The sequence below is a fragment of the Leucoraja erinacea genome, chromosome 7 (genome assembly GCF_028641065.1).
Source record: "Leucoraja erinacea ecotype New England chromosome 7, Leri_hhj_1, whole genome shotgun sequence".
In the NCBI taxonomy this organism is placed as follows: Eukaryota; Metazoa; Chordata; class Chondrichthyes; order Rajiformes; family Rajidae; genus Leucoraja; species Leucoraja erinaceus.
This window is the reverse complement of record NC_073383.1, coordinates 32,766,057-32,790,373: the sequence shown is the minus strand read 5'-3', so window position 1 is coordinate 32,790,373 and position 24,317 is coordinate 32,766,057. Positions and strand designations below refer to the sequence as shown.

Below are 24,317 nucleotides of genomic sequence, written 5' to 3'. Positions count from 1 at the left end.
TAAAAGTGTCTCCGCTCCTTCTCCCCCTCTCTCCCCTTCCCCCCCCCTCCGCGTTCTCTAAAGGACTTACAGTAAACTGTGCAGCCGTCTTTTACCTTCCTCTTCATCGAGGATGTGAATTTCAGACAGCGCTTCCCCGCTTTCCCTGGCCCCCGTCTTTGCGGTGTGAGTGTGTGTGTGTGTGTGTGTGTGTGTGTGTGTGTGTGTGTGTGTGTGTGTGTGTGTGTGTGTGTGTGTGTGTGTGTGTGTGTGTGTGTGTCGTGTGTGTGTGTGTGTGTGTGTGTGTGTGTGTGTGTGTGTGTGTGTGTGTGTGTGTGTGTGTGTCGATCGATCCAGCTCGCGGTTTCATCGCTGACGGTCGATTCAGCTTGAGGTTTTCCAGGCGAGTGCCCGTGAGCTTACAGGCTGAAGACACTCTTCTGAACTCTCTGACTAGGTCGTCGCAGTGGGACAGCCCCTTTATGCTTGTATTTCTACTTACCATGGTAGCTGCATCATTGTCTTGGTCACTCTTCAGCAGGATAGCACACTGATGTTGGCAGGCATCAATATCATCTTGAGCAAGGTATAAACGAGCAAGCTCCAGCATCACCTATATCAGAAAGAAACAGAAAATCAGCAGGTCAAAGTATTTGATGGATTGAAACAGCATAGAATAGGGCTTTTGGCCCACGGGAGTCCACACCAGCCATTGATCACCCGTTCACACTAGTTCTATGTTATCCCAACCATTGCAACGCTCTCTACACACTAGGAACAATTTACAGAGGCCATTTAACCTACAAATCTCAGACTTTACTTTAGAGATACAGCGCGGAAACAGGTCTATCTGGCCACTGAGTCCACACCGATCAGCAATCCCCGTACACGAGAACTATCCTACACACTCGGGGCAATTTACAATTTTACCGCAGCCAATCAGCCTACCAACCTGTACGTCTTTGGGAAGTGGGAGGAAGCTGAAGCACCCAGAGGAAAGCCACGCAGTCACTGGGAGAACTTGCCAACACCACGCAGACAGTACCCAACATCAGGATCGAACCCGGGTCTCTGGTGCCGTGAGCACCAGCTCTACCAGCTGTGCTTCTTTCTCATCACACCTTCCCCCATTGTTGAAGTAATTTCATTTTAAATTAACAAGGCAGCCACCACCACTCTCCCCATCTCTACCTTGACTTCCCAAGTTTCAGGGATTGTTACTGTTGTGCCTCAACTAGCTACACCACTGTGCCACACTTTGCCAATCTGTAAGGAAAAAAATAAGGCAATACATGCAGAATTTAAGTGCTTGCTTCTAAAAACAGCAGATTGAATGACTGTTTAAAGTCAAAGAGAAAGTATCCTTTATTGTCATTCAGACCATTTGGTCTGAACGAAATTTTGTTGCCTTGCAGTCATACATATAATAAAATAACAAAACACACAATAAACACAAATTTAACCCACCACAGTGAGTTCACCAGGCACCTTCGACCTTTCTATCCTGGGCCTCCTCCATGGCCAGAGTGAGGGCCACCGTAAATTGGAAAAGAAGCACCTCGTATTTCGCTTGGGCAGTTTACTAATTTCTAATTTTCGCTGGTCCTTACTTTCCCCTCCTCTTCTCAGCTCTCCCTCAGCCCACTGGCTCCACCTCTTCCTTTCTTCTTCCCGCCCTCCCCCACCCACCCTCACATCAGATTGAATGACTGGTTTTCCAAACATTCTCCAGTGTTGAACGCAGATTCAGTAATGTGCAGGACCGCCATGTTTTTCCAAAACGCCACCGAAATTAAAGGAGAAAAAACATATCAATAAACCATGTTTAATTTAGTTTTGGTTATTGTCACTTGTACCGAAGTACAGTGAAAAGCTTTTTTGATGCATGCTATCCTGTCAGGTGTACATGATTACAATCGAGCTGTCCATAATGTACGGACACAGGCAGCCCAGCACTATAAAGACAAGGGATGAAACTCACTACCGCAGCAAACAGGAAGGTAGCATAGTCATTAAATTATTAAACCAATAAATGAGAAGCATGCACGGTGGATCAGGAAACACAATTTGAAATTACCTCAAAGCAACTGGGGAATTTAAATGCAATTCGTGAAATAAATTATGGAACGTAACATTAGAAATGACCACAAAACGACCAATTTGTTGTAAAGCCCTTTATTGTTCATTAACTTGCTTTCTCGCAAATAGTCAGCCAAGCTTTTCCGGCATTGTCTGTATGCGAGTCCAGACCACAGCAATGTGATTGAATCTTTACTTTCCGAAATAGCCTGGCAAAGCACTCACTTCAAAGTCAATTAAGGATCAGGAATGTCCTACCCTATCAAATAAGTCCAAAACTTGTGAGTCTTGAGGATGCATGCAATATTATTTTAATGCTCATTTTTGGATTTGCTCCGATTCTCCCCTCCTTTTAGTTTAGTTTAGGAATACAGCGTGGAAACAGACCCTTCAGCCCATCAAGTCCACGCTGACCAACAATCACCTGTACACTAGTTCTACCATACACACTGGGAAACATTTACAATTAACCTGCAAACCTGCACGCTTTTGGAATGTGGGAGGAAACCAAAGCACCCGGCGAAAACCCAGGTGGTCACAGGAAGAACATGTAAATTCCACAGACAGCATCCAAGGTCAGAATCGAACCAAGGTCTTTGGCGCTGTAAGGCAGCAACTCTACCGCTGCATCACTGTGCTGCCCTTTCCTTGCTTACATTTTCAGAACTGGGAAAATGAGAAAACAAGTTTGTTTTTTAAAACTATAGGGAGGGCAGGGATGAGATGGATATTACCAAGGTGAAGCTATATTTTCCAAGATGATTATCATGTTTTTGAAGCTATCTGATTAATAGAATAATGAGGGTGGTTACAGAAGGCAAAAAACTAATAAAGGGGCATGTGAAACTATAAATGTAGATCAATGTTGAGGTTTGTGTTGTGCAGTGGTGGCACAGCAGTAGAGTTGCTGCATTACAGCGCCAGAGACAAAGATTCGATCCTGCTCTCGGGTGCCGGCTGTATGGAGTTTGTGTATTCTCCCTATGATTACATGGGTTTTCTCTGTGTGCTCCGTGTGTTTCCTCCCATATGCCAAAGATGTACAGATTTGCAAGTTAATTGGCTTCTGTTAATTGTCCCTGAAGTATAGGATAGCAGTAGTGTACGGGTGATCAGTATCGTTGACGGTTAGGCAGCATGGGCTCAGTGGGCCGAAAGGCCTGTTTCCACAGTGTCTCTAAAGTTTAAAGTCAGTGTTCTGATTGTTAAGATGAAGCTGTTCCAGAACATGGAAGTCATGGTTCAGGAAGCATAGGCTCCAATATCTTGGTCGCAGCGAGATGAGAGCGTGGCAAGGATGGTGTGGGTCTTTGATGATGCTTGCTGCCATCTTGAGGCCTGTAGATCCCTTCGATGGCGGGGAGGGCAGTACCTGTGATGGACCACCAGTGTCTACCGCTCTCTGCGATCTTAAAGCAAAACTTAACTCTAAACTAATTTCGAAGCTGCAGCACTAACCTTGTGATCATTTTCATTGTAGACTAGAGCTTCTTTGTAGAATTTAATTGCTTTCTCATACTCCCGCTGTTCTGTAGCAAGCTTCGCCACTTCTGCACAAATTTCTGCAGCAAGTTGTTTCTGGGCAGGGACTGCATCAGTCTGTTCCAAATGCACACGTTTCAATACTTGAGCCTGGACTTCTCGTGCCTGAAACAAAATAAGGCCAGTGGCAATTGCCATATTTTAAAAACACATAAAATATTAATAAGCTATGTAATAATTACGTTGATCAATAATAATATGCATGGTCAGAACAACTCTGAAATATTTAGTGATGATTTACCAAAAACCTAAAAGGAAGAATATAAATAAAGCAAAATCATTTTTCATAAAAATAATTTTCACAAAATGGACGTATTACAAGCAAGTTGGGCAATTAATTTCATGCAACCTTTGCAAACAGAATTTGAAGAAGTAAAAATTTTCAAAGATATATCTTTCCATATTCAAGCAAAAAATAAAAACCTATTCACCCTCTGCAATGAAAGGATAGCATCCTCAGTCTTCTTCTTCTTGCTATATATTTTTGCGAGCAGCATTAAATAGCGTGCATCTTCCATCAACGTTTGAAGATCATTTACTGGAAAAAATTAGAAAGGAAAACAGGATTATTGTAACGCAGGTTGAGGCCACCTGTCCCATTGAATCAATGCTGGGTAATCAAGTTAGTCCCAATCACTATATCCAAAGAAGGTGATATTTTACAAATATCAAATGGCACTCACGTAAGTTCAAACACAAGGAACTGCTGGTTTACAAAATCATATACGTTTTTCAAATTTTGCCGTTTTGGTAAAATTATGGCTTTCCTCCCATATCCCAAAGATGTGCAGGTCTGTAATTTAATTGGCCTCTGCAAATCCCCCCTAATGTGTAGGGAGTGGATGAGAAAGTGGGATACCATTGAATTAGTGTGATGGTCGGCGTTGATTCGGTGGGCCGTAGGACCGGTTTCCATGCTGTCTCTTTCAATCAATCAATTTACAACATGCAGGGGCGGCACTGTGGCACAGTGGTAGAGTTGCTGCCTCACAGTGCCAGACACTAGGGTTCCAAAGATGTACATTTACAGGTTAATTAGCGTGTGCAGATAGTTCCTTGTATGTGGGATAGGACTAGTGTACGGGTGATTGCTGGACTGCATGGACACAGTGGGCTGACGGGCATGTTTCCACGAAACAAATATACTTTTATTTATAAAATAACAAAAGTAGACAATTCACACTTGTATTAAAAAAAGTCCTACCATGGTCATGTTCTAATGAGTGCAGTAGATTTTTTTCTGCTTTCTCATACTGTCGAAGCTTAAATAGGAGCTCAGCCAGGTCATACCGAAGAAAATTCTGCTGGCCGCTCTTCAGTGCTGTTTCATAATAATTAATTGCCTACGAGGGAAAAATATGAATTTCAGAGATTAAAACAACTCTGCTGCCATTAATATTGTAAAAAACATAGAAGAGAAAATTAATTTCTTAATTAATACCCCACTATTTCCTCCCTCCCTCCCTCTCCTCCCCAGATAGCATGACATATAAGCTAATTAAGTCATGGGAGCAGAATTAAACCGTTCGGCCCATTGAGTCTACTCCGCCATTCAATCATGGCTGATCCATATTTCCTTTTCCATCCCATTCTCCTGCCTTCTCGTCCTAACCTACGGCACCCTTATTAATCAAGAACCTATCGATCTCCGCTTTAAAAAAATCCCCTAAGACTCGGCCTCCACAGCTGTCTGTGGCAATTAATTCCACAGATTCACCACCCTCTGATTAAATACATTTCTCCTCATCTCCTTTCCTTACATCCTTTTATTCTGAGGCTGTGCGCTCTGGTCCTAGACTCTTGCACTACTGGAAACATCTTGTCCACATCCACTCTATCTAGGCCTTTCACTGGTGTCGGGTTCCACAGAAGATGGAAACAATGCCACAACCAATTCTTTCTTTGCAATCAATACACAATACAATAATTGTCAGGAAACACATCTGATATTAGTTTTGATGTACCTTGTCAGGACCTTCCTCACTCTTTAATCCTTAGTGAGGTCAGTTGAGAATACCCATTACATTCACCAGTTTACCTGCCTTTCTCCACTATTAAGATAATCTCCACTATTAAGATTAAGATAAGATCACGGTTGATCTTTTATTTCAACACTGTTTGACTGTATAAGCGCACGTCTTCATGTCCTTAAATCTCTATCTCGCTATATTAAATTTAGAATAGCTAAAATCGAGTCAAGTCAAGTCAGTTTGAAGAAGGGTTCCAACCCAAAACATCATCTGTCCATTCCCTCCACAGATGCTGCCTGACCCACTGATCTCCTCCAGCACTATGTACATTGCCCAATATTCTAGCAACTGCAGTTTCTTGTATCTCCAACTCGAGGTAAGGCGAGTTTATTGATATATCAAGGAACTGCAGATGCTGGTTTATACTAAATGCTGTGTTCTGCCTCTCCTCTTCCCCAGCTTTCTTTCGACAATCAGCCTGACCCGCAACGTCACCTATCTATGTTCTGCAGGGATACTGCTTGACCTGATGAGTTACTCCCACATTTTGTGTCTACTTTTGAGTTTATTATCATATGCACAAGTATGGTAAGGTACAATGAAAACAAGGATTTTAAAAACTGATTGCAATCTGGTCTTTTCACTTAAATATAAAAAAACTCAATGAATGAAGATTGACTCATCTTGAATAAATAATCCTAAAATGTGCCACATATTGCACAATTTTCCACAGAAACAATCAAAAATATTAACTGTAAAACAAAAGATTTATTAGGCAGCTTTGAGTCTAATAGAGAAATAGACCTTAGCATAATTATGTGTTTTAATAAGAGCTTTTCCAATCTTGCTAGCCAGAGTTCCATCTCTTGGATTTTTCTTTAGTGCTTGTTCGTATATATCAATGGCCTTTTCTGGCTGCAATGGAATTAAGAGTTGAGTAACAATGACTGCCATTTATACTTCACATTTAATGTTGCAAAACACCATCCCAAGAGACTGAAGAAGGGTAAAATGCAAGAACACCATCATCTTCATGGGACATAATTACGGTTTGGCTAACTTATCAAATTTCCAATATTTAAGTTGAGGCAAGAATCTTTTACTGAAACACTGACATTGCAAGCATGCACATATACTCAATGCTATTTTGTATTTAAAAACAGATTCATTGATTGACCGGGGACATTTCAAAATAAAATTTATGTGAAAATTTAAACAAACGACTTACCTCTTGAATATTCATATACGCATCGCCCAACAAAAGGAAGGTGTGAGGTCCAGGCAATTTGTCGATTAAGTCCCTGAAGAAAAATGTAAAATGATACATATAATTCCCGGACAATTCCTGGACCCCCCTCTGCAAATGTATTTTCGACATCTTGACCCAGAGACCACAATCTGGGAGGATAGGTGATAAAACATCCTCCACGATAACTTCCACGTCGGTGCCCTGCAAGAGTGCATTTTAAGCATCTTACTATCCTCGTAGACTTACGACTGTGTGCCTAAATTCTGTGCATAAGTTTGCAAGAGACATTCTCTCTTGTGCCTGATGTACTCATGTATAGTATGATTTGCCTGGTTAGCACTTAAAATAAAGCTTTACATTGTATCTTGGCACAGTGGGAGTTTGGGATCAGAGGGCTCAGCCTCAGAATAATTGAAGGCGAGGAATTTATTTCTTTAGCCAGATGGTGGTGAATCTGTAGAATTCATTGCCACAGCCGGCTGTGGAGGCCAAGTCATTTGGTATTTTCAAAGCAGAGATTGACAGGTACTTAATAAGTAAGGGTGTCAATGGTTGTGGGAAGAAAGCAGGAGACTGGGGTTGAGAGGGAAAGCTAGATCTGCCATGATCGAATTGCGGAGCGGATGGTGGGCCAAATGGCCTAATTCTGCTCTTATTATGTATGAATGCCAATATCAATATCAATCGCTGCATTACGATTTGATAAAATTGTGATTAATCCTGCCCCTCATCCATTTCGTTTATATAATTAATTAGTTATCTCATAGTAAACAATTTCCTAGGAAACAGCGATCATAGAATTTCAAATTTCATATTGAGGGTGGGAAACATGGACATGAAACTCGTGTCCTGACCTCAAAAGCAATAAGCGAGTTCGGTATTCCTAAAAACACAAGGAATCATGGGATTTGTCAAAGGTCACAAGCGATAAAAATTGCCACGGCATGGACATAGACCTGCGCCTCATCTGCAGCCAGGATCGATCCCGGGGTCTCCGGCGCCGCAATCGCTGCCGAACCGCCACTGGACCATCCCCATCCCCTCCCGAGTGACTATGTCCTATGACAGGTCTATGTCCATGCTGCGGCAAGGCTGCCAAGAGTGTTTTTCACTTGTGACCTATGAACTGGGCATGCTCAGTCGGAATACTGAACTCGCTTATTACAATATGTTGGTTAAAGTGAACTGGGATAACAGATTACATGGAAACATGGTGGATCAGCTGTCACACATGCTTATTTCATAAACCTCACCAATGGTATACTCCTTTGACAAATAATAGTTTTACAGGGATACACCATCAGTAACTAACCAAGGAAGTTACGAATAATATCAAATTAAAATTAAAGTATAGAATATTGTGAAGATCAGTACCAGCCCAGAGGGTTAGAGATTTTTTTTTTAATCCAGTAAAGGATGACTAAAATAAGGGGGGAAAAGATGAAGTATCAACATATATTAGAAAACCTATCTATCTATATCTATCTATACATAACTAAAACTCTTTTGTTATATTCCGGGTTTGCGTTGTTTTTACATTTGCGCAAAAGCAGTACACGATAACGCTACGATTTTTCGCCACCTTACTTGCCATTCTCCTGTGCTGCAAGTGCAACAGGTTTTGTTCCGATCGGTGGTATATTTCAAAAGTTACTAAGGTTTAAAAATCTTAAACACCGCGCATGCATGGATTGTTCTCCTCTCCTGTTAGTCACCACTAGGACGGCGACGCCCCTTCCTGCACCATCGCCGCACTAATTGGCAGCATCTGCTGTCAGTCACCGGCAGCGCCCGCCTCTGCCCGGTGTTGCCCACCGCCAATTCAGGTTGGTGCGGCTTCCGGTCAAGGCAACCTCCAGTCAGAGGAGCGGCAACCTCGAGATCCTGGGGAGGTGAGGAGGTAAAGTGGGAGAATTGAAGGATAGGAGGGGGTAGGTAGGGAGGGAGGGAGGGGGAGGGAGGGGTATAGTGGGGGAGGTGAGGAGGGAGTCTGGGGGGATTAAGAGAGTGGGGGTATGGAGGGAATGGGAGGGGAAAGTGGGGGAGGTGAGGAGGGAGTGTGGGGGAGGAGGGGGGTAGGGAGGGGAGAGGAGTTATGGAGGGAGTGACTGGGGGTAGGGGAAAGGAGAGGTGAGGGAGGGATTGGGGGTGGGTAGGAGGAGAGGGAAAAGAAGAGAGAGGAGGTGAGGAGGGAGAGTGGGGGAGGAGGGGGAATAGAGGGAGAGGAAGGCAGTGGGGGAGGTGAGGAGGGATAGTGGGGGGGAAGGGGGAGTTGCGGAGGTGGGGGATAGAAGGAGGTAGGGAGGGGAGAGGCGTTATGGAGGGAGGGAGGGAGTGACTGAGTGAGGATAGGGGAAAGGAGAGGGAGGGAGAGATTGGGGGAGGGGACGAGAGGAAAAAGAAGAGGGAGGGTGAAGAGGAGGGGGAGAGAGTTCTGGGGATGAGGAGAAATGATCCGCGCCTGCACAGTTGGGGGCTATGGGTGAGTGGTGGAATATTGCATTGGGGGAACCAGGCCTCCTGTGTGACAGGGACCCAACGGGTCCCACTTAGTCTAGTATTTTTTTTTAAAGTATCTCCAGGAATACAAAAACCAAGTGGCTAAAGTAAACCATGAGTGCTGGACAAGGTCAATGGGTCAGGCAGCATCTCTGGAAGGAATGGACAGGCAATGTTTCAGGTTGAGACCCCTCTTCATTCCAAAGAAGGATTCTGACCCGAAGTGTCATCTGTCCAATCTTCCAACAGGTGCTTCCTAACCCACTGTGTTACTCCAGTGCTTTCTGTTTTGCGCAATATTCCAGCATCTGCAGTCACTTGTGTCTTAGCTAAAGTAAACGTTAGTTGCTTATAGGATGAGAGTGAGGAATTAATAATGGGGAAATATAAAACTGACAGATTCTAAAGATCGACATTGGAACGGTGTTCATGGCAGAAGACACTGCAAACACCTCATAAACACCTCTAATGTGACATGCATGTATATTAATCATGTTCAGCTAAGGGACAATAAACGTGAATAATTTGCAGCATTTGTTTGTTGAGCTTGGAGTTCAGTTATTATATTACAATTTGTTCATTGTTCATAGATTTGGGTATAATGATAGAAAAAAATTGTGATAAATGTAGCTTAATTTTAATAGCAACTTTTTGTCACCAAAAAAGAACTGGTTATGACTACGGTTTCTTCCCGCTGTTTTTCGGCAACTCGCCAATTAGAGAGTGGCCCTGAACTTCCATCTACCTCACTGGAGACGGTCAAACTATCTTTAATCGGACTTTACTAGATTTTATATCTTGCACTAAACATTGTTCCCTTTATCCTGTATTGTACACTGTGGATGGCTTGATTGTAATCATGTAAATTCTTTTCGCTGTAGCATGTAAGAATTATTTTTTCCTTCCACTGTACTTGTACATGTAACAATAAACTAAACCACTGACAGAATGACTTAAATTTATGTGCACATACAAGTAAGCTAAAAAGGTTTTTCACTGTGACAATAATAATAAACAAAACTAAACTATGGTTAAATACGAATTCAGCTTTGAAGTGAGTTCCATCTTCAGTATATTAGAACCAAATAAATAATGTTCACGGTATGCAACAAAGAGTTTGCACCTGTAACAGCTTGCGTACAACTGCTTGTCTTTCCTCTGATCGAGGTAAATAGCTGCCATCTTCTCTTTTGCTTGAATAAAGTAAGGCTGTTCAGGTGTGACATTTCGAAGCATGCTAAGTGCCAGCTCTATATCCCCACGTACAACGGCAAGGTCTGCATTAGCTATTGTGACTCTTAATTCTTCAGAGGTGCCAGTAAATTCATTGATAGCATCTTGCATCACCTTGGCAGCTTCATGCTACAGAAACAGAAAATAAGTATTTTTATTGCTATAAAAATATCATCATATAATTGTATATACCATTTGACAATAGACAATAGGTGCAGGAGTAGGCCAATCGGCCCTTCAAGCCAGCACCGCCATTCAATGTGATCATGGCTGATCATCCCCAATCAGTACCCCGTTCCTGCCTTTTCCCCATATCCCCTGACTCCACTATCTTTAAGAGCCCTGTCTAGCTCTCTCATGAAAGTATCCAGAGAATCGGCCTCCACCACCCTCTGAGGCAGAGAATTCCACAGACTCACAACTCTCTGGGTGAAAAATTGTTTCCTCAACTCCGCTCTAATTGGCTTACCCCTTATTCTTAAACTGTGGCCCCTGGTTCTGGACTCCCCCAACATTCAGAACATGTTTCCTGCCTCTAGCGTGTCCAAACCCTTAATAATCTTATATGTTTCAATAAGATTCCTTCTCATCCTTCTCAATTCCAGAGTATGCAAGCCCAGCCGCTCCTTTCTCTCAGCATATGACAGTCCTGCCATCCCGGGAATTAATTTTGTGAACCTACGCTGCACTCCCTCGATAGCAAGAATGTCCTTCCTCAAATTTGGAGACCAAAACTGCACACAATACTCCAGGTGAGGTCTCATTAGGGCCCTGTACAAATGCAGAAGGACCTCGTTGCTCCTATACTCAACTCCTCATGTTATGAAGGCCAACATGCCATTTGCTTTCTTCACTGCCTGCTGTACCTGCATGCTTACTTTCATAGACTGATGAACATGGATCCCCAGATCCCATTTAGATAATAATCTGCCTTCCCGTTTTTGCTACCAAAGTGGATAACCTCACATTTATCCACATTAAACTGCATCTGCCATGCATCTGCCCACTCACCCAACCTGTCCAAGTCACCTTGCATTCTCACAGCATCCTCCTCACTGTTCACACTGCCACCCTTTTTTGTGTCATCTGCAAATTTGCTAATGTTATTTGTAATCCCTTCATCTAAATCATTAATATATATTGTAAATAGCTGCGGTCCCAGCACCGGGCCTTGCGGTACCCCACTAGTTACTGCCTGCCATTCTGAAATGGACCCGTTAATCCCTACTCTGTTTCCTGTCTGCCAACCAATTTTCTATCCATGTCCGCACTCTACCCCCAATACCATGTGCCTTCATTATCAAATGCTTTCTGATTGTGGAAAAACAGCAAGCAACTTGTATTTTATGCAAAGGCTGGTAGGAAATCTGTAGGAAATGCTTCACTGCTTATGAATAATAATACTGTTTTTATACAGCTGCAGTAAAACTCTGTTATGCTCTTGTGCGCTCGGGACTGATGATGCTAGATTAAGGCCCTACAGCGGGTAGGTAAGCGAGCGGATCAAGCACAGCCTGCGGCAGCTGCACGGTGCGGCGGTGGAAGGAGCCGACGGCATCGTGCTGGGCCAGGCTGACCCCTACTTCATTGATCCAGTGCCGCCAGGACACCGGGCCTTAAAGTGAGAAAATAAGAAATCGCTTTTCAAAGACTTGAAAGTTGCAAGATTGCGCCAGAACATGGCAACTATGTGTGCTGTTCCAGAAGAGGATCTATTGTATTCACAAATAGTATGATTTGACTGTATAGCAAGCTCTTCACTGCATCTCTGTACACATGACAATAAACCATTGAACCATTAAATGATTTTATAGACTATCAGATGTTATTCCATTAATAGTCCAACACATATTTAATTTACAATCATTTTCAATGCTCCAGAACAGAATCATATTTTTTCCAGAGAACATGGTAAGTTTAAAGGGAATAGGAGAACATGAATAGGTAACATTCTGGGTCGGGACCCATCTTCAGACTGATTGTGGTTGGGGAAAGAAAGCTGGAATGCCTCAACCTTTTGTCTCCTTTTTACCTCTGGTCTTTGTCCACCCATCTGCCAATCAAACCCTCCCTTCACCTGTATCCACCTATCATTCGTCAAGCTTTGTCCTGCTGCTCCTCTCTTCCAGCTTTCTTCCCCCTACTCCATCAGACTGAAGAAGGGTCCCGACCAAAACTTCAACTATTAGCAAGGAACTGTGGATACTGGGGCCCCAGTGAGAAGAAAGGTAGCAAAGGAATCAGAACATAGTGAGTGGGATGGGTGTGCAGGAACAGAGGCCTCAACAAGGGATGGGCAACATGGGAACAAGGTCCCAATGTGTCAGAAGAACCAAGGGCATGGTGTGTTGGTAGAGAGAGCAGGAGCTGGGAGCTGGTGAGTGGATGAGGGAGAAGATAAGGATGACCTATATGCCCAATGCTGGAGCAATGGGAATTCTGATGTCAGATGGAGGATTATTGGTGTTTTACTGTATAATTGAATTTTACTGAGAATAGAGTTTTAATGAATGCACAGTCTTTTACCCAGGGTCGAGGAATCAAAATGCAGAGGATATAGATTTAGGGTGCGAGGAACCTGAAGATCAATTATTTCACTCATAAAGTGGGTATGTGGAACGAGATGCCAGAGGAGGTAGTTGAGGCAGGTACTATAGCAGCTTTTAAAAGTCACTTGGACTGTTACATGGGTAGGATGGGTTTATGTTAAGTTTATTATTGTCACGTACCGAGGTACAGTGAAAAGCTTTGTTTTGCATGCAATCCAATCAGACACTACTATACATGAATACAATCACATTAAACCCAAGTGCAACAAATAAAGCAAAGATACAGGTTGCAGAATATGGTTCTCAACATTGTGGTGCACCATTTCCAAAGACAAAGTCCAATGTCTGTAACGGAATAGAGGTGAAATGAACTGAACCGAGCTAATGGAAGGACCGTTGAACTGAACTGAGCTAATGGAAGGACCATTCAGAAGCCTGATAGCACAGAAAAAAACCAGTTCCAGTCTGGTGGTGTGCGTTTTCAAGTTTCTGTACCTTCTGCCAGACGTGAGTGGGGGAGAAGCTGTTCATGAGTTCTGTGCATAGGAAGAGTTTAGAGGGATATGGGCCAAATGCAGGCAAATGGCCATAGCTTAGCTGGGGCATCTGGTCGCTATGGATGAGTTGGGCCGAAGAGCCTGTTTCTGTGCTGTCTGACTATGACTAACTTGGGGTAAGAACAAAGGTTAGGTTTTATCATATTTCCAGAACATCTATCTGAAATTACAATTTGCTTGAATCCAAATCGTACTTAAATTGTAAAAACTGCAATCATTATTCTGCTTTAGGTAGAAAGTACTTCTGTATTACCTGTTCTCCGATGCTACAATGGGCATCTGCCAGCTCCAGGAAAATGGAAACACGATCGGCTGCACTAAACTCAACGATTTTGCTTTTAGATTTGGATGCACTTCCAGGTTTTTTCATCGCAGGTAAACCTGTAGCGATCTGCAAGGTCTTAATCGCTTCCTGAACATCCCCCATTTTCTTCTGAGTCTGGGCTTTAATCAAATGGTACAGAGGATGCTCCCGAACCTGGAAAGTAAATTCATTAAAATTATGGAAACAAGATCAAGGTTTCGAATTGCTTTTGTCTTATTTATTCACCTTTCTCCCAGTGTCAAATGTGACTAATGGGCCTGTCCCACTTAGGTGACTACAGGAGACTATGCAGTCGCCAAATGTTCACAGGTGGTTGCCCGGGAGTCACCTTCATGGTCGTGAGTAGTTCCCGCATTCTCGGAACTAGTCGCGGCATCATTCTGGTCGGCCAGAATGAAGCCGCCATGGAGAATAGCAAGAATTCTTGTGCCGTAGGTGCAGTGTTAGTGGGTCGCCAGGAGGTCGTAAGTTCTCGTAGGTTGTAGCCGGTGCTGATCGGTGAATTTCATTGGCTCATTGGGAAAAAAAATGGAAACAGTAGTTTTCAGAACCAAGGATAATCTTAATGTCCGCCAAGCTTCACAGCCATGTATCTCTGGCTTCTTAAAAGTTGTCTCCATTCCTTCTACCCACCCTGTCTCCCCCTTCTCCACCCCTCTTTTAAAGGACTTAAGTGACCCTTCCCGTACACTGTGCTTTCACCGTTTTAATTACCACGCCAACCTTCCTGTTCATCGTGGTATGTGCCTGTATCACATTGGCTTTGCACTGTGTGAGGGAAATGGAAGGAATCGATGTGTGTGTGTGTTCCACTCTGACAGTCGCCGTTCCAGTCGCCGTTTTTTCAACGACCTGCTGCGACTTGACATTCGCCGACAGCCGCCTGAAAAATCGCCTAAGTGGGACAGGCCATTTAGACATTGAGACACCTTTCTCCGAGAGGTGGAAATGTCAAATATTAGAGGGCATATCTTTAAGGTGAGAGGGGCAAAATTTAAAGGAGATGCGCAGGGCAAGGTTTTTTTGCACAGAGGATGGTGGGTGCCTGGAACACACTGCCGGGGGTGGTGGTGGAGGCAGATAGGATAGAAGCATTTAAGAGGCTTTGCATTGGTACATGGATATGCAGGAAGTGGAGGGAAATGGATCACATGCAGATCGAGGAAATTAGTTTAACTTGGCATCATGTTCAGCACGGACCTTGCGGACTGTAGGATCTGTTCCTGTGCTGTACTGTTCTATGTTCAGGGACTGGAAATTGGAATAAAAAGAGGCATCACTTCTAGATTTCTGTAAAGGTCCGAATATTAAAAACATGATTTGGAAATTAAAGAAAGTTTAAAATTTCACTTGACAATATGCTGACCTCATAGTGTGCTTCTGATATATCACAAGACCTGATAGAAGTATATAAAATGATGGGGGGCAAATAGAATAACAAATCAGGACTTTTTTCCCCCAGTGGAAATGACAAAGACTAGAGACATGGGAAAGTTTAAAGGAGATGCGCAGGTCAAGTTTTTATAACCAGCTCTAGGTGGGTGCCTGGAACGCATTGCTTGACGTGGTGGTGGAGACAAATATGATAGTGGTGTTTAAGAGGCTTTTAGATAGGCACATAGACATGCAGAAAATGGAGGGATATGAATCATGTGCAGGCAGAGGAGAATAGTTTAACTTGGCACCATAACCGGCAGGGATATTGTGGCCTATTCCTGTGCTGAACTGTTCTATGTTTTGGACGCTATTACTTACTTCAAAATTATAACTCAAACACATTTCTAGGGAATGTGAGCAGAGTTTGAAATTTTCTTGAGACAAGTGAACTTGGGCCATCAGGAGATGGGCATTTGCAGATGAAGGATTCTGTTCTAAACAATGTTGCAGATTGAGCTGGGCGGCATCAACATCACCTGTTAAAGAACAAAGCAGAAAAGCTGTACGTTTAAATCCACTGCTTCCTGCAGCATTTTCAGTTTGTAATCAGTTAAGAATATTGTCAAAACATTTCCCAAAGGGCCTGTCCCACTTGGCGATTTTTTCGGCGACTGCCGGTGTCATATCAGGGTCGGCAAAAGATTTTGAACATTTCAAAATCCAGCGGCGACAAAAAAAATGTTGCGACACTTGAAAAAACACCGCGCGTCATATGTCATCACACCGCATCACTGCCGTGTCAATTTTTCGGTGACCTGATACGTCAGTCAATGATGCCGGCAGTCGCCGAAAAAAATCACAAAGTGGGACAGGCCCTTTGGTCTATTATTTCATCTATTCATTCAAGTCAACTTTACATACAGTTCATTTGCCTTAGAGGTTTGGGCAACACAGTGGCGCAGTGGAAGACCTGCTGCCTCGCAGTGCCAGAGACCCGGGTTCGATCCTGACTACAGGTGCCGACTGTATGGAGTTTGTACGCTCTCCCTGTGGCTGCGTAGGTATTCAGCGGGCTCTGGCTGGGCCATTCAAGGACATTCACAAACTTGTCACAAAACCACTCCTGCATTGTCTTGACTGTGTGCTTCAGGTCGTTGTCCTGTTGGAAGGTGAACCTCCACCCCAGTCCAGAACATTCTGGAGCAGGTTTTCATCAAAGATCTCTCTGTACTTTGCTCCGTTCATCTTTCCCTCGATCCTGACTAGTCTCTCAGTTCCTGCCGTTGAAAAGCATCCCAACAGCATGATGCTGCCACCACCATGCTTCACTGTCAGTATGGTATTGGTCAGGTGATGAGCGGTGCATGGTTTCCTCCAGACGTGACGCTTGGCATTCAGGCCAAAGAGTTCAATCTTGGTTTCATCAGACCAGAGAATCTTGTTTCTCATGGTCTGAGCGTCTTTGGCCTGAATGCCAAGCGTCACGTCTGGAGGAAACCAGGCACCGCTCATCACCTGGCCACCTTGGCTCGCCTTCCATCAGGACAACAACCCTAAGCACAGTCAAGACAATGCAGGAGTGGCTTTGTGACAAGTTTGTGAATGTCCTTGAGTGGCCCAGCCAGAGCCCGGACTTGAACCTGATCGAACATCTTTGGAGGGACCTGAAAAAAGCTGTGCATCGACGCATTCTCCATGGATGCTGCCTGACCCACTGAGTTACTCAAGCATTTTGAGTCTTTCCTTGATAAACCAGCAACCACAGTTCCTCGTTTCCATTTTTTTTCTGCAGATCATGATTGGGTAATGATATCAGAAATAATTCACAATACACTGTATTTATATTTTCCCTCCCAACACAGAGAGAAGAATAGTTGCAATATTAAAAGACCCCCCATGTTTTACACACCACTGCAGAAGCAGGTTCCCAGTGAGCCGCGACCATATCTCAACAACAGGCATGGCTCGCGCTATGGAACCAGGAACTTGCTGGAGTCGTCTGTGGCTTGTCTCCAGCTTGACCCCAAAGACTGGGAACATGGGCGGAGGGTGAAGGGAGTCGGTGACGGACGCTGGATAAAGGCAGTTTTCAAGATGGCGGCGGACAGAGGAGAGGAGAGGATTGGTGTTACCAGGACAATGGGCCTTTAAGGCCAAGATATGACTGTACTCTTAAGAAATTTGAAACTTTGTGAGTGGCAGAACCATGGCAACTCTTTGTGTACCCTCTGTGAAGTCTATTATTACACTACAATCATTGCACTTTGTACTTATTTGTGATTGTGCTTATCTATAGTATGATTATACTGGAATGTATGCAAAACAAACAATTTCGCAGAACCTCAGTACATAACTACATGTGACAATAAAGTATGTTCAACATCATGAAATACCTGCCAAGTACTTGACCCTGGCCATTAAAAAGGCAGCCTCCAATAATCCTGGCACTGTCTTCACAATAGTCTCCAGCACGGATGCACATTGTTTCAGCAATGGAGAGAGAGGTTGGCCAGGAGATGCAGGCTGAAAGAAGATGAGACTATCATGACTAAAGACAACCTGAGTATATCAAGTTTACATTGTTTTTCACTTAAATATATCGAACAATTTCAAAGCAAAACATTTAAAGAACTACTGAGATAACTTTAAAACGTATGCAGGGTTTATGTCTTCAGAGATGCTCAACAGATTTTTTTAAACATTTGTTTTTAAAGAATTAGATCTAATAACTGTACAAGTCAGCAGGAATGTTAGAAAAATAACTACTTTTCCACATCACCTCCACTGACCCACTACTCCAGCCAATTACATTTATACAGTGCTCTTTCTGTAGAGAATAAGGAGTCGGTACACTTATCAATCAAAAATTAAGCTACACTTATCAATATTTTGTTTCCATCAATATACCCAACATTGGGGATACTTAAGCGTAAAATAATGATACTACAACTCTAAAAAAGTATCAACAAATAAATGTTCTAATTCATTAATTTACATTTTCCTTAAGCTAAGCACAATTAATAAACATATATGTCACGTTAGAGGTGCCAGTACTGTCACAAATAAAGCAGTGAATTTACATGTGGAAAGTATGTCCTAAAAGTAACTAATGTTGGAAGGAATCAACAAATCAAATATATTTAAAAACTTTTGAAAGTTTATCACCCTAAAACTTGCTGCCATATTTCTGCAACTTGATGACTATTACCACCATTTTCTGTTCTTTGCTGAAATTTCCAAAGTATATAGTATTTTGCTTCTTCATGAGTAAGATCAATTTATTCCAGCGTATATTTGTGTGTTTATATTTAGGTATCCAGATATGAATGGAGGATTAAGGCACATTCTTTCTGGCGATTATTGTTATGCAGACTGCCCCAGTTTCCAACTGCTGCAACAATACAAAGTAGCACTGCTGTAGTTTCCCAAGGCCATGCATCTTTGTTAATAACTATCTTTTTGCTCCTTGGCAACTTTAAACACAAAGCACACATCAAAAATAAGTTTAAATAACTGATACTTCCACTAGTAAAAGCATTTGTACTAATTGTTTAATCATTAGATTAGTTTTTAGTTTAGAGATACGGTGTGGAAACAGGCCCTTTAGCCCACCGAGGCCGCGCTGATCAGCAATCACCCTATACACTAGCACTAGGGACAATTTATAATTTTTACTGAAGCCAATTAACCTACAAATCTGTACGTCTTTGGAGTGTAGAAGGAAACCAGAGCACCCGAAGAAAACTCACAGTCACGGGGACCACGTACAAACTCTGTACAGACAGCATTCGTAGTCAGGATCGAACCCGGGTCTCTGCCACTGTAAGGCAGCAACACTACTACTGCGCCACCGTAACGCCCCCAAACAGTTTGAGCCTTTCCTTAGTAAACAAGCATCTGCAGTTCCTTGTTTCTACATTTTGACTGTTTGGCTGTGTGGAGTTTGTCTTTCCTTTTCCACAAAAATGATGTTCGTTATGCTTCCAAGTATACTTCTGTGAATATTAAATTAAGGTTTTTACCTGCGTGGGACAGAAGGCGAGGTATTCATGAATTATTTCTAATAAAAAGTCAGGATTTAATTTTTCATAGTAGTGAATTCCAAGTGGCAGGCCTTGCAGTGAAGAAAAATGGGTGTCAACAGCATCGTTCAACAAATTAATAACTTCATCTTGTCTTTTGTGCTTTTTCACTGCCAAAACCGCACACAAATACGACAATTCCTGGGAAGAAAAAAAGGTTGGTTTATTGTTTATGCAGAAAATTACTTCTAGAAGCCAGGATTTCCAATCAGTTATTAACTCGGTGCACACTTTGATGAAGGGATGCGAGCGACCAAGCATGAAGCCAGCCCCCACCCATCAGCTTTTTAAATAGATAGACACAAAATGCTGGATTAACTCAGTGGGTCAGGCAGCATCTCTGGAGAAAAGAAATAGGTGACGGATGTTTTGGCTCGAGTCCCTTCTTCAGGCTCTAAATGAGACAGACTTAGAGTCTGAAGAAGGGTCTCGACTCGAAATGTCGGTCATCTATTCCTTTCCCCCAGAGATGCTGCCTGATCCACTGAATTACTTTGTGTCTATCTTCGGTGTAAACCGCATTTGCTGTTCCTTCCTACAGCTTTTTTTTTAGCATAGAGATACAGCATGGAAACAGGCCCCTGGGCCCACCAGGTCCGCACTGATCACCAAACACCCGTACAAGAGTTTTATCCTGCATACTGGGGACAATTTTAACCCACAAACCCGCTCGTCTTTGAAATGTGGGAGGAAACCAGAGCATCTGGAGAAAACCCATGCGGTCACGGGGAGAACATACAAACTCCATACAGACAGAATCAGGAGTCAAGATCAAACCCAGGTCTCTGGTGCTGTCGGGCAGCAACTCTACCGCTGTGCCACTGTGCTGCCCCAATAGGTATTCAATATTATTTGGCTATGTGGAATTTGAAAATACATTTGCAATGCGTTCACTCATGTCTACTCATGCACGTATGGTTCAGACTTTGCAAATGGAACAAACACCATTCTTTCAAATGGCAGTCTGCTTTGCTCCCCAAAATATTCAGGGCCATTGTCAGGGCTCCAACCCTTGAGGGCAGTCTCCATTAAGCCAAAACACAACTAAAAGTGTTGTGTGCTGCTGCTTGAATTTAAATAGCTTTCAATGAGACAATGGAAGAACATAGACTGCTCTTTCCACCCACCCCTTATCTGCTGGATTCTTACAATGCATACTCCTCTCTATCAATGACCATTTTGTCAAGATGTAACAGCATGCAGCATGACATTTTACCTGCTGCAGACCCATGTACTCATTATTAAACTGCTCTAGTTTGTGTCTATCGCTGCAGTCTTGGGAGTTAGCAGTTGCATTAGTGTCACCGTCAGACAATTTATTGCTCATCTTTGAAGCCCTTCAAAAATGGGATGGCGAGCCACTTATTTGAACTAATGCCGTCTGCCCATTGAAGTTTATCTCACAGTGTTATTATTTATTCATATTTCAGGATCTGGCCAACAACAGTAAGACCAGTACTTATTATCCACCCCCAAACGTCCTTGAAGAGGAAATGGTAACCATATTTTGTCACGGTTCCTATGATATGGTTGGGAAAGGAGTGCATAGATTTAGACATAGGAATGGAAATGTATTTTCAAGTCAGGGTAATGCAGGACCTGGGAGGGATTTTGTAGGTGGTAGAGTCCCAACATTTTGCTGCAAAATATTTTGTTGGTGGTATGCAGACAACAGCCTCGATGCAGAGATGGAGGGAATGAATGTTTAGTGTGGTGGACAAAGTGACAATCAAGCAGACACAAAGTACTGGAATAACTCAGCAGGTCAGGCAGAATTTCTAGAGAATATGGACTTTTCAGGTCAGCTCAATGGCGCAGTGATAGGGTTGCTGCCTCACAGCACCAGACACCCAGGTTAGATCCTGACTACGGGTGCTGTCTGCATGGAGTTTGTACATTCTCCCTGTACGTTTTCCCTGGGTGCTTTGGTTTCCTCCTACATACAAAGCTATACAGGCTTCGGTAAAATTGTATATTGAGCCTAATGTGTAGGATAGTGCTAGTGTATGGGGTGATCGCTGGTCGGCATGTACTCATGGGCCGAAGGGACTGTTTCCACGTGCTCTCTCTAAAGTGAAGTCTCAAGGGTCGCGACGCTTCTTCCAACTGATTGTCCTACGTGTGTGAGGAGGAGGGGGGGGTGGAGGGGAGGGGAAAGGGAGATGTTCGTAGAAGTTGCCTAAAATTGGAGAATTCATTGTTCATACCGCTGGGATGTAAGCTGTCAAGCGAAAGCTAAGGTGCTGTTCGTCCAGTTTGTGTGTGACCTCACTCTGGCAATGCGAGGTCCAGGACAGAAAGGTCAATGTGGGAATGGGAACGGGAGTTAAAATGGTTAGCAACCGGGAGATTTAGTCGGCCTTCGCGGACCAAGTGCAAGGATTGGCGAAACATTTTACATTTTGATAATCAAGCATGCTGTCTTGTCCTGGAATGCAACAAGCTTCTCGCGTTGGTTTGGCTACTATCATCTAGACATAATGATATCAACCCAGCCATGCTGAAGGAATAACGATATATTTCTTAGACAACGTCTCGAGTAAGGTGAAGATACTTTTATAATATGGAATTCATTGCCACAGATGGTGGAGGTCAAGTCATTGGGTATTTTTAAAGTGGAGATTGATAAGTTACGGGAGAAGGCAGGAGAATGGGGTTGCGAGGAAAAAATAGATCAGCCATGATTGAATGGCAGAGCAAACTCCACTGGTCTAATGGCCTAATTCTGCTCCTATGTCTTATGAACGTGGTTGGGGAAGTAGGATCCCGACCTGAAACATCGCCTATCGATGCCTTTCAGAGAGAGATGCTGCCTGACTCGCTGAGTTCCTCCAGCAATTTGTGCTTTGGGATAATAATAATAATAATAATAATAATACATTTTATTTATTGGGCGCCTTTCAGACATCTCAAGGACACCTTACATAGGTTAACAGGAAATATAAACATATAATCAGAATAAAACAAATAATAAAGACATCACAGAAACACAAATTAAAAACAGAATTCAGTCCAAAAACAAAAATCAAAAACACAATGTGAAGAGAGAGCAGCGGCAGTTAAAGCGCGCCAGCGTCCACTCTCCCTTCACGGCAGCCATCTTGGACAAAGACTAACAGGATTACCTTACAGACAAAAAATCATCCCCCCACAATGGACACCACTGTGGGGGAAGGCACAATGTCCAGTCCCTATCCCAAGTTCACCCCAAAGTCAGGCCTATTGAGGCCACCGCAATTGCCTCTACGGAGGCCCGATGTTCCTGGCCGTTCTCACCGGGTGGTCTTGCCCCGGCGTCGGGAGAGTCCTCTCAGCGGCTGGGCCACCTGGAACGGCCGCTATCTAGCTGGAGACCGCGGCTTCCGAAGCCGACAAGGCCGCGCCGGTTTGGAGCTCCCAGACTCCCAATGTTGAAATCGACGCCGCCCACTCCGCTCCGCAGACCCACAGCCCGGAGGTGTTGAACACGACGGTCTCAGTTCACCAGAGCTCCAACACGTCGATCCAGCGCGGCGACCCAGGCAAGGCATCGCCCGCTCCGCTCCGCGATAGCGCTCCAGCGCTGTGCCGCCACCGAGGCCGAGGTGCTGGGCGGTCCCCGCCAGGAAACGGCGCTCCAAGCCCGCTGGTAGGCCACGAGGACGGGTCGACGGGCAGCCCGGAGAAAAAGCTGCCTCACCGACCAGGTAAGGACCTAGAAATAAAATTAACCCCTACCCCCCACAATAAAAAGCCCATATCTCCAATGGACAAAAAACAGGACTCACTAAAAACTTTAAAAAAAGCAAATTAAAACGGATGGCTGCTGGCTAACAGCCGTTCTCCAAGATGGCCCCTCCCCCTTGATAGATTTCTAATTCACGGTGCTGTATATTTGGAAGCAAAACCTGCAGGTGACTGTAATGGAAGAGTTAAAGCAGGCTTTTCAGCTAAAATGGTTGCCTGTTAATAGTCCCTATGTCGAGCAAACGGGTTCGCTTAGAAAAAAATTGGGCTCACATAGAGGAATAAGTAAATCATGAGATAGACACAAAATCATGAGGCCTTAAATCACGCAGCCTATGAGGAGATTCAGATTATGCAGCTGCAAAAACATAAAGAGATAAAATGAGCTTGTTTCGCTTCTTAAAGATAAGCAGGACAGGCTTGTTGCCTGCAGTAATGAATAACGTCTGTTTCCATCATTTAGGAAAACACCTCAGTTTAAAATAGATGATGAGAAGAACTTTTTTCACACAGAGAGTGGTGAATCTCTAGAACTCTCTGCCACAGAGGGTTGTTGAGGCCAGTTCATTGGCTATATTTAAGAGGGAGTTAGATGTGGCCCTTGTGGCTAAGGGGATCAGCCATGATCATATTGAATGGCGGTGCAGGCTCGAAGGGCCGTATGGCCTACTCCTGCACCTAATTTCTATGTTTCTATGTTTCTATGATTGTTGTTTGTAGATTAGGAGGAATACGCAAGCTAATTGATTATATTACTGCATGCTACAAGCAAGTTCACTGGACCTGTCCTCGTCCGGGATCTGGAAAGGCGCCAGTCTGAAGAAGGGTCTCTACCCGAAACGTCACCCATTCCTTTTCTCCTGAGATGCTGTGTGACTTGCTAAGTTCCTCCAGCTTTTTGTGTCTACCTTAGGTTTAGGTTCCAAGGTACAGTGAGAAGGTTGTGTGCTTGCTTTCCAGTTAGCGGAAAAACAATACCTGATTAGGTTTAGGTTTATTAATTTGATAGTTTAGATGCACATACAGAGATACAGCGTGGAAACAGACCCTTCGACCCACCGTGCCTACCAGCGATGACCTCATACATTAACACTGTCCTACACACTAGGGTCAATTTACAATTTTACCAAAGCCAATTAACCTACAAAAC

The 24,317-nt window shown here is 43.6% G+C and overlaps 1 protein-coding gene across 2 annotated transcripts in view; it reads right to left on the bottom strand.

Annotated features, from left to right (window-relative positions):
• ttc21b (tetratricopeptide repeat domain 21B) overlaps positions 1-24,317 on the bottom strand; it is a 63,347-nt gene that overhangs the window by 23,687 nt on the left and 15,343 nt on the right. For both annotated transcript variants that reach the window (XM_055638163.1, XM_055638164.1), the window contains 11 exons: positions 19,382-19,582; positions 17,753-17,882; positions 15,738-15,895; positions 13,911-14,135; positions 10,442-10,680; positions 6,799-6,871; positions 6,375-6,485; positions 4,805-4,943; positions 4,032-4,138; positions 3,517-3,705; positions 482-592 (listed from right to left, as the gene is read on the bottom strand). In XM_055638163.1, the coding sequence (XP_055494138.1) occupies positions 482-592; positions 3,517-3,705; positions 4,032-4,138; positions 4,805-4,943; positions 6,375-6,485; positions 6,799-6,871; positions 10,442-10,680; positions 13,911-14,135; positions 15,738-15,895; positions 17,753-17,882; positions 19,382-19,582 (1,683 nt within the window). The remainder of the gene's footprint in view (positions 1-481; positions 593-3,516; positions 3,706-4,031; positions 4,139-4,804; positions 4,944-6,374; positions 6,486-6,798; positions 6,872-10,441; positions 10,681-13,910; positions 14,136-15,737; positions 15,896-17,752; positions 17,883-19,381; positions 19,583-24,317) is intronic.